The sequence below is a fragment of the Hyposmocoma kahamanoa genome, unplaced genomic scaffold (genome assembly GCF_003589595.1).
Source record: "Hyposmocoma kahamanoa isolate Upper Pololo Valley unplaced genomic scaffold, ASM358959v1 62, whole genome shotgun sequence".
NCBI classification, from domain to species: Eukaryota; Metazoa; Arthropoda; class Insecta; order Lepidoptera; family Cosmopterigidae; genus Hyposmocoma; species Hyposmocoma kahamanoa.
Genome location: NW_020653850.1, coordinates 25009953 through 25020085, shown reverse-complemented (window position 1 = coordinate 25020085; position 10133 = coordinate 25009953). Strand labels below are relative to the sequence as shown.

Here is a 10133-nt window from a genome sequence, read left to right as displayed (position 1 = left end):
ACATATTGTTTCCGATTTTCGAAGTAAGATTTAAACCATTTGTGCGTGTGTGTGGTATAAAAGGTTAGAGAAAATATCTTAAAGTAAGGCAGTGTTTTTTTACATATTCGGTACGGGTATCAGCCACTCATTCGCCTCTTTAAGTGTTCGTCGCGAGACCGGGGATTGCCCGGTTCGCACGGTAGGAGGCAATCCCGCACTCCCGGCCTCCGCGACGTGCCGCAACGGGGACGCTCGGCCCGCGGGGCGCCGGGGCAGTGGACCGTTCGAGGAGCGAGGGGCAAAGAGGGGCAAAGAGGGGCACGGACCCGCGCACTCCGGCCGCGCGGCCAGACAGGCGCGGCACGCGTCCATGGCCTCGTTCAGGGCGCCCTCGCGCAGCTGCTGCAGCGCCAGGTGGTACAGCGCCAGGTGGTCGCGGCCGTCCAGCCGCGCCGACCGCACCAGGTACCGCCGGCAGGCCTCGTTCGCCGCCTCCTTCTCGATGCGGTCGTGCGAGCTCTGCGCGGAGAAGACGGGCGGCGTCAGACGCGGCCGGCGGGCGAGGGGCCGGGGGCCGGGGGCCGGGGGCCGCGACTCGCCTGCGCCTTCATCTGGTAGCCGATGCCGACGAAGAGGCAGGCGCGCGCCTCCATCTCGCCGTCGCCCTCCTCCTCGATCCTGAGCGCCGCCTCGGCCAGCTCGACGCCCTCCCGCAGCTGCAACAGGCGGGTGAGAGCGGCGGGCGGGGCGGGCGCGGGGGCGGCGGCGGCGAGGCCCTACCCAGCCCATGTTGTAGCAGGTGTTGGCGGCCACGAGGCGCAGCGCGGCGTCGCGCGGGGCCAGCTGCAGCGCGCGCTGCGCCACGCCGTGCGCGCGCACGCCCAGCGTCCAGGCGGGGCTGCCTGCGGGCGGGGGCGGTCAGGCGGGCGGGCGGTCAGGCTGCGGGGCGGCCCTCGCCCGGAGACAGGACTCACCGGCGGAGACGAAGTCGCCGAAGGGCGGCGGGCGCGCGGGCGGCGCGGCGGCCGCGGCCGTGGCCAGCGCGCGCTGGCGCCACACGTGCGCGCAGCCGAACGAGAACTTCATGGTCCGCTCCAGCGACTGCAACAGCGACGCGTCAGCCCCGGCCCCGCCGCCGACGCGCGGACCCGCGGCCACCCACCTCCAGCACCAGGCACAGCTGGCCCCAGCGCGTGGCGGCCAGCGCCAGCAGGTCCACCAGCGCCACCGCGTTGTGCAGCGCGTGGTCGCGCGCCGCGCCGAACTCCGGCGCCTGCGACAGCACGGCGTCGCGCACCGCCATGGCCTCGCCCACCAGCAGCACCAGCAGCACCTCCTCGAACTCGTTCGCCGGCACGAACTGCGAACGTCCTCCGCTTTTGTTACGAACGACACGCGAATCGCGATGCGGTCGAACGAAACGTTACGAAACTTGGAACGAGTCGTTCGGTATAAGGAACGGAGTAGGCGCCCGCACCTGGTTGAGACCGGCATACTTCTTGGGCTTCCAGGGCCCCTCCGCGACGACCTGGTCGCGGCGCGGCAGCGAGCCGACCGTCGTCTGCGAAGTCGAGCGTGGCGCTTCCACCGTCTTGTACACCTGTACAGTCGCGGGCTTCTTTATTTTTTTTTAATTATATATTATTTACTTTTTTTTATTACAAATTTATCACAATTTGCGAAAGATTCCGCACACTTTTTTTTATAAGCAAACTTAACCACTCACGGGAAGACGCACCCGCAGCGAGGCGACCGCTCGTCTCGAAGAAGCCTAAGACGAAAACGTACAAAAGAGCGGCGTCGAGCACGCACCTGTCCGGTGACACCGCGAAGCAACACCTCGGCGAGCTGCCTCGCCAGCGTGAGCCGCAGCGCCTGCGTGCCCGCCGCCTCCACCGCCATCAGCATGCTGCGGTACCTGCCGGCACAACAGTGGTCAGGCGGGCGGGGCCGGCGCGGCGAGGGCGGGGCGGGGCGGAGGCGGGGGAAGCGCACCTGTCGATGGCGCTGTGCAGCCGCATGGCGCGCATGTGCAGGATGGGCACGCGCTGCAGCGCTGTCTCCAGCACGGGCCCCGCGCCCCCCGCGCCGCCCGTGCGCTGCAGATACAGCAGCGTCAGCTCCGACGCCAGCTCGTAGCTGCGAATCTGCAACCATAATGCGAGTACCGTTAAAGGACTACGCGATCAGAGCTCTAAAAGTTCCGGACGTTTTATTGGTTACGCTATTATGCCATATTAACTCTGGTTGTTCATAAATATATTCATTTATGAAAAACATTATTTTCCTATTGTTGAAAGCTTTTTATTCTTTGAATTTATACAGTAACAAGTAACTCAGCATTTGAAAAGTTATGAAAAACACACGAGAAAACCACAACTTCGTAAATTTGAATTTCTTATCGTATTCACTGCAGTAATAGTTTCTATGCTTCTTTTAAAAGTTAATAGCCAAATGCTGATAATTGGGAAAAAAGTCGATAATGTCCATAAACGTGTGGCCTAAAAACACGATCAGACATTTTGGACTCGTGTCAACAACATCTTTTCAAATTTCCAACTTTTGTTCCACAACCATGTCAGCAGCTTAAGCTCCGAAGTACTGTTCCCAATGTCATTATGACGTAGCTACATCAGGGCGAATGTGTTGTACAATTTATAAACACAATATCAGGTATAAGAAACAAGATATCTTTAGTGGGCTCAAATATAATTACCATAATATTAATAAGTACAATGAATTTAAAACACCAGCAATTTCCTTGAACTTCAATTGGCTGCATAGATTTATGCTATAATGCACAACGACTATGTCATAATATTTAATGAATCAAGAAGTAATAGAGTTGTAACAAAGCAGTTACCATCTCAGCATCGCGCTCGGCTTGCTTGTACCGCGAGGAGGAAGGCGGCGCACTTTCCTCCAGGCATAGGCCCTTGATGGCGTACGACTCCGCCACGATGCGTAGACTGCGCCTGCTCACAATAACATTTGATTACATCACACTACATCTGACCCAATGCATGGTGGGTTCATTGTTTTTTATTTGTATTTCATTTGATAACTCAAAGTAAGAAATGTGACTAAATGGTTCAAAGACAATATTCAAAATTTTCAACTATTGGAATAATATTTTTTTTATGAAAAAAATTCACAATGTTTACAGATTCATATTATTCAACAATATGTATATTTAATCAAAGATTTATTTAATTGTTAACTTATTTTTTTAAATAAACATATTAAACTGTGTGAACAACAGGCTATAAACAAGCTATAAATATACATATAACATTGCTGTTGTCATTAGAAGAAACATAAAATTCATGTAAACATATTTACCTCCAGAAATGCAATATTCTAATGGGAACCAAGAATCAAAAATAAATTTATCTAAATTAGCTATTCAACTCACTGTTGACTATATAATATAGACTAGAGCTTTAAATAACCTATAAAAAATGGATGTTCCACAATGAAATGTTTTCAACAAACAATGAGTCATAAATACAGAATCATTTCTTTTTTGTTACTTATACAGCTCTGGGACCTTTATTTGCATCAACTGCCATTCTATAATAGCACAGCACACACCGTGTTATTTCAATTTTGTTATTTAATTTATTTTAGATATTAGTCAAATTATTGATAAGTTTTGTCAAATTTTATGTTATTATATGTTAAATCATATAATGTGAGTGTACTGTACTGTAATTTGTTAAAAGAATAAACAATTTTTCTTTCTTTCTTTAACTCTAATTAATGAAAAAATTCTCATGGTCTATATACATTGAAATATTATGAGATCAAACTTCCAAAAAATAAAAGTAAATTTCTTGTTTATAATCTCTTAAAAATGCAGAGACGGGGAATAAAAAACCTCTAGCTTCAAAACATTATTAGAACACAGTACAATTATGAGGTTTTTTAGTATGACTTCATTTTGGCATCAGCAGTAGCAAAAAATTATCAGAATGCTTAGGAAATAACACACACATGAATCACTCATCAATTCTGTTTACAGTTCCTTATATTAGTCAGAAATTACTTTTGAATGTTGTTTCTACAATAATAAAGCAATCATTTTATGCTTATTATTATGGTTTAATAATGATTACTATAATAATTTATTGACCATTGTCTTTAATTATTTATAAAAGGAACATTGCATAGAACATAACTTTAAAGACTAATGTGGTGTAGTTGAAGAAATATTATTTCTATTACAATAGGGTAACAACCATTAATACTGCTTTTAAAGCGTACAAGGCTTTAACGATCTTGGTCCATCATACCAGTCATGGGCGCACTAAATGCTTTTTCTGAATTCTAGTTTTCAATTATTATTGCAAACTGCTTCTGTGGCCGAATAGTTACCTGGTTACTGCCACGCAGAGGTCCCAAGTTCGATTCCCAGGCCGGGTAAAATATTTGTATGGCTTACACTTATATCTTTCGTGAGTTTGGGTGTAATTTGTGGTTGTCATCACATCACCTAGACAACAACAAATTACACCATGGTTCCATCACCCTCGACACAGGATTTACCTAGTGCGGGGCTATATTGAGTGTGTATGAAAAAAAAGAAAAAAATTATTTCTGTACTTTTTTTAACAGTAGATTGTTCGTAAAATATTGACTGCCAATTATTTTCTTACTTATGCCAGAAGTTTTTTACGCATAAATATTATCAAGTTTAGAACTAAGTCTCAATGCATAAATGTATTTAAACTAGTTGTTTGTACTACACAGATGGCACGCGCGTTACCGAGACGGTGAACTCTTTTGTCCTATTGTACTCAACAGATGAAGCGATAACACGAATCAATTCACATAATATTTCGCCATCTATATAACCTTATAGATTTTTTTAAAATCCACATACCTATGGTTTTTCAAGCAATATTTTAACTTTACAAATTTATAAAAAAGATATACATATAAATAGAAGTAATGTAAATAGACTTACACAGGTAGTTCTTTCTCAGTAAGTGTATTGAGTTCAGCCATTTTGTAATGTTTAAGGGCCTCCTCATAAGAGCCACAAGCATAGTTAAGCTTGCCGAGGAGCAGGTGTGCATCAAGCGCCACACCGGCCTTCTTGCCTGCCTCCTGTGTGGCCAAATTGAGGAACCCACTGGCATTTGTGAGCTCCCGCTGTGCTCGCTCGATGTTCTCCTTGCAAGGAGGGTATTCATCAAGAAACGCCTCCAATTTTCCTTCACCGATGAGGAAATGTGCTAGACTTTCTGTAAGTAAGTAATGTATGATAACTTTGTAAGTAAGATGAGGCTATTACAATTTCACAAAAACAATTAATATATGGAAATGCAAAAATAACAGATGGAACAAGATGACTCAACAATACAAATAATTCAACGTCATGTTGCACTTTGATTGCCAGATAAGAAGCCATTCAAGTTCATGGACATGTGAAGTAGGGCTGGTGTTTGCAACGTAAGCGCAGAATGGGGCAGGGAGATGGCACTGACCATGCTGCGGGGAGCGTGCTTTAAGCTGTTCTGCCAGCTCCACGGCTTTCTTCCAGTTGGCCTCCTCGCGGCTCTTCTCAATCTCAGCCTCAAAGCCGCGCACGGCGCTTTTGTTGCGCGACGTCATTCTGCCGCCCAAGCTGCGCCCTGCCCCTTAACACACCATCCACCTCAGCACTCACTTCACTTAATTTATCACATTACAAAACACCTTACACTTTGCAATACGATTTCAGGGAGCAATAGAATGAAGGCCAATTTTGACAGATTTCTGACACTGACAAAAAACGTTCGAAAACACGACCCGATCTACGCTGTTGTTTTTAAACACGTTTCCCTATACCTATTTCCTTCAGAGTATTAATTGTTGAAATGATTGTTCTAAGATTTATATTATCGCTAAAATAACACCTACTCGGATATGTTGAATAGTGTATATAACACTATTCAACACGCTCCCTCTTTAGCTATAGCTAACCTTGCAAATACGATGTCGTTTCCGACATGGCGACAGTTAAAATTGTCTTCCATTTGACGCTAGATGTCGCTACTTACCGTTAAATATATCAAATAATTCCATAAAAAACCACTGGTTTGAACGCTCTTTTTATAATTCATTTTTATACATTTTATTGAAGAATTTCCAGTGAAGACCCGTAATCATCATCGTTTATATAGGTTGGTATACACTCGTACCAAGCGCAGAAGACAGTCATAGTTTTTCACTCATAGTCTTACCACAGTCTAACCAATATTTCCCACAACCGTTCAACGGACACAACTAGACAGAACAATAGTGCAGGCTGTGCTAGGGCGGATGCGAGCCTGAATTGCCATACACTCGTTCGGGACATAACATTCAGAGTTGACACATTTAATTTAAATATTTCGTATGAGTATTAAAGTGATTTGTGGGAAAATTATACATTATTATTATTAGTATTAGGGTGGTTTTATTTGAGGCCTATGAGGCCCCTCGTCACTGCGACCATTAAATAATCTGTTGTGATCACCACTAATTACAGTTCGGAGACCAACAGCATTAAGGAACTGAAGGACTTTCCTGACTCCGACAGTTTTTAAGTCCTCTGGGTGTGGCCTGTGCCTACCCAGTATGGAACTTCTTACTCCCATTAGAGAGCAGCACTGAGTGAGGAGAAGCACAGGAAATTCATCCGCCTCGTGGCAGAATCTACATTCTCTGTTTTCTCTTTGTCCAATATTTGACATGTGCTTGTTCAAGGGGGCTACTCTCGATCTCGGTCTGACATCCGTCCGAAACAATTACTGTCAAATAAGTAATATTCGACAAAATTAAAAGACAAGTATCAGGTATGAAGCTTCATTCGCATCACGCGTCTTTTCATTTGGTCAAGTATTGCTTATTTGGTAGTAATTGTTTCGGACGGAGATCGGACGGAGATCGAGTGTAGACCCCCTCACTACAATGCTAATGTTAAGGCTCTAGTCAGCATTGTGATGTCATTCCTGTCCAGTGACAGAGCTTCTCTACAGTATTTGGCTCTGAAGGCAACAATTTGAATGCTCAAGACCCTTAGTCAGCAGCCACACGTTACGAGAGACGTGCGCGCTCTCGTTCAGCAAAGTGAGCTTTGCCAGGCTGTGTGCTATCCCTATAAAAGGCTCAGGACCAGTGAAGGCCTCCCTAGCACCAGCCTTTGCCAGTTCATCCGCTGCTTCATTACCCTCGATGTCAGAGTGACCTGGAAGCCAAGGCTGGACCACATTATTGTTTTCGCCGAGAGTATTCAGTATAGTTACGCAGTTCTCTACAATCCTCGAAGTTTGGGTGACTGAGGTTAGTGCATGCAGAGCGGCTTGACTATCTGAGTTTATATAAATATAATTAACGACTCCCTCTTCAGGTTTAGATCCGCACAAGCAATTATGGCGTATATTTCGGCCTAAAGGATAGAGCGGTGTCGTCCCATGTTCGGCTTGTGGCTGAATCTCGGTCTCACGCCCTGTATACAGCCTACGTTGGGTCCCACCTTGGACCCACCCGTATACCAAAGAAGGCTACTGTCCTTCCAGGTGAGAGACTGTTAGTTTCCACATTTTTCCCTGGTTAGAAATTAGTAACCTGGTAGAGTTTCCTTAAGTTTTGCTTGGGAAGCATGACATCAGAAGTCATTCTCAGAACAGGATGTTCCAGAATTGAATCCTGGGCCGATCTCAATGTCTGGGAGAGCCACCTAGTTCCTAACCTGGTGGTGAGCCTATACATGCTGTTACCGACCTCCTTCTGTATGAATACATGGATTAGAGTCAAATTCAGCAATGCATTTAGGGCCGCCCCAGCAGTGGACATGACTCCCGTTGGCAGCAGACACGCGCCACGCTGTAGACTGCCCAATGTGGCAATAGTGGTTGTTTGACTGACTTTACTACTCCAAACAACGGAGGCATATGTCACTATGGGCCTCACAATGGCCTTGTATAACCAGAGAGTCTTCTTTGGTTTTAGACCCCAACGCTGTCCTGCCATACGATTACAAATACCTAAGGCCATCTTGGCCTTGTTGACCGTGTTAGCTATTTTTCTATTGGCAGTTCCACCTTAGGGTTTGATCTAGGGTTATCCCTAAATATTTAACTTCTGCGGAAATACTCACAGCCCTGCCACCAAGGATCGGTTCCCCTAGCTTAGAAAAAAAAAACACATATTTTGCAACAAGGAAAACACAAAAAAAAGGTACTGCTTATTTGTAACAGAAATTTCTTCTTGCAAACCTAAATACAGAACACAATAATTACAATAGCGAGTTTACGTGCACAACAAAAAAAAATGTAATAATAATAAAAAAAACATAAAATTATGAATAAATTTATAAATACTTAAATAAATACCTATTTCGTATCAATAAATAAAAATAAATACCATTAAAACGGATGAAACAGAGAAAACGACACTCACTAGCTCGGAAAGATTTTCTTTCTCCTTAGAAATCTGTGCGCAAAAGCATTTTTGCACGTAGCGTGGAAAAGGTTTTTGGAATTCGAACTTGGACTGGATGGACTGTGGTGCACCTAACTTTTTCTTTCGATGAAATAAAAAGATAATAGCACGTTCAATTAAGCCATTTGTCGTACATTATTATTTATGTAACATAAATCCATTGGTATATTTTATTCTTGTTTTATTATATCTTATTATTGTTGACAGTAAATTGACAATGATAACTAATTGTGTTCAATAAATTATTTTAATTCGTCGAAGAACTAAAATAATTTCAATAATCTGCACACAAAATAAAAATACAAACAACAATAAAAATTGATGAGGTGTAAATTCAGAACGCATCCGAAGACAAACTTTTTCTATTCATTAGAAAAGGTTTTTTAATTCAAGTGCTTTTTTCTGTATGTTCTTTACACTGTGCCATAATATATTAAATTTAATGTGCCCTCTACTTCAATTTTATTCACATTGATGTGATAGTGTGACTGGAGTCCTTAGACTATGTTTTTTATTCCATCCTCTACGCTGGCGTCCATCAAAGCGACTACCCGCACGGTGTTATGCGCTTTGTAAATCTGTGTCTGAAGTACCTATTATGGCCTTTGAAATAAACAAACATAATAATGTAACATTTACCTACACAAATAAAAAAGCTTTATTCACACCGCTTGTGAATTTCATATATATGATAACTTCTGCTTAAGAAGTAGGTACCTAGAATCAAGTATAGGCTTAACCATAGGCATTTAAACATATAGAAAAAAGACAAAATGTACTAGAGGATAGGCATTTTGGCAACGCTATGGGTCCCGATAAATGTTCACCAATTTGGCAGCCAGACTGCACTGAGCCAGGCCCGGATAGACGCATTGAATAGGCTTTTTGGCAAGCAAGTACTGCAAATTAAAGAGCTTACTAGTTTCCATATTCCATTCCTAATCAAGTAAAATTTTATTATTACAGATAGTAATTTTGGCGTAGTGATAAAAGAGGAGTTGAATAAATTCAAGTCAAATTCAAATAATCATTTATTACGTACGTAAAAAATTTTACACTTGAACACGTCATTTTTTAAGCTACAGCTCGTTCACTACCCTGACCTCCCTGAAAAGAACGAGCAAGAAACTCTTGGGATTGCCCTTTTAGCATTTGCTATGGGATAAGCATTGAATCATAATTGTGTAGAATCTAGACTCATGTTGCCTTTCCATACATGTTTATCTAACACATGCTCTTCAATTTTGTAATATGACTTTTCAATCAAAATACTTTTATTGTTAGTTTTCATAAGGTCAATGTTAGTCTTAAATATCTTAATATATTATGCTCCGGAATCTTATTGTTTAAACGTATACAGTCTCCACAAAATAACCATTTACGTTAAGTTAAACGAAATCGTGGCACTATGAGTTTGGACTTAGTTCTATAAGGTTAATATTATGGATATCTTCTTTCTTACTGAAATTATGTAGATATATTTTTCCGGGCATACAAAATATTTGAGTAAATATATAGTGTTGTCACAGTCATGATACCAGTCTCCTTAAACATTTGTCTGAGAGAAACCCGAGAACCTAAACGGTACACAGAACGAATCGCTCGTTTTTGCCATACAAATATGCTTTGTACATCTGCCGCTTTCCCCCCACATGAGAATCCCGTAGGACATTATAATA

The 10133-nt window shown here is 43.2% G+C and overlaps 2 protein-coding genes across 2 annotated transcripts in view; both read right to left on the bottom strand.

Moving 5' to 3' along the window:
- The window catches only part of LOC113229405 (tetratricopeptide repeat protein 7B-like), a 13623-nt gene extending 7913 nt beyond the window's left edge, over positions 1–5710 (bottom strand). Inside the window, exons 1-11 of the mRNA XM_026462976.1 lie at positions 5475–5710; positions 4952–5231; positions 2846–2957; positions 1978–2129; positions 1795–1900; positions 1460–1582; positions 1145–1342; positions 957–1083; positions 763–884; positions 582–698; positions 309–501 (exon numbers count right to left, since the gene is read on the bottom strand). Coding sequence (XP_026318761.1) covers positions 309–501; positions 582–698; positions 763–884; positions 957–1083; positions 1145–1342; positions 1460–1582; positions 1795–1900; positions 1978–2129; positions 2846–2957; positions 4952–5231; positions 5475–5601 — 1657 coding nt within the window. The 5' untranslated portion in view covers positions 5602–5710. The remainder of the gene's footprint in view (positions 1–308; positions 502–581; positions 699–762; positions 885–956; positions 1084–1144; positions 1343–1459; positions 1583–1794; positions 1901–1977; positions 2130–2845; positions 2958–4951; positions 5232–5474) is intronic.
- On the bottom strand, positions 55–875 carry LOC113229653. Its single transcript, XM_026463324.1, has 3 exons — positions 763–875; positions 582–698; positions 55–501 (listed from the first exon to the last, which is right to left on the bottom strand). Exons 1-3 carry the CDS (start codon positions 769–771, stop codon positions 100–102), a joined length of 528 nt encoding a protein of 175 aa, XP_026319109.1. The 5' UTR covers positions 772–875; the 3' UTR covers positions 55–99.
- Positions 5711–10133: the final 4423 nt, after the last annotated feature.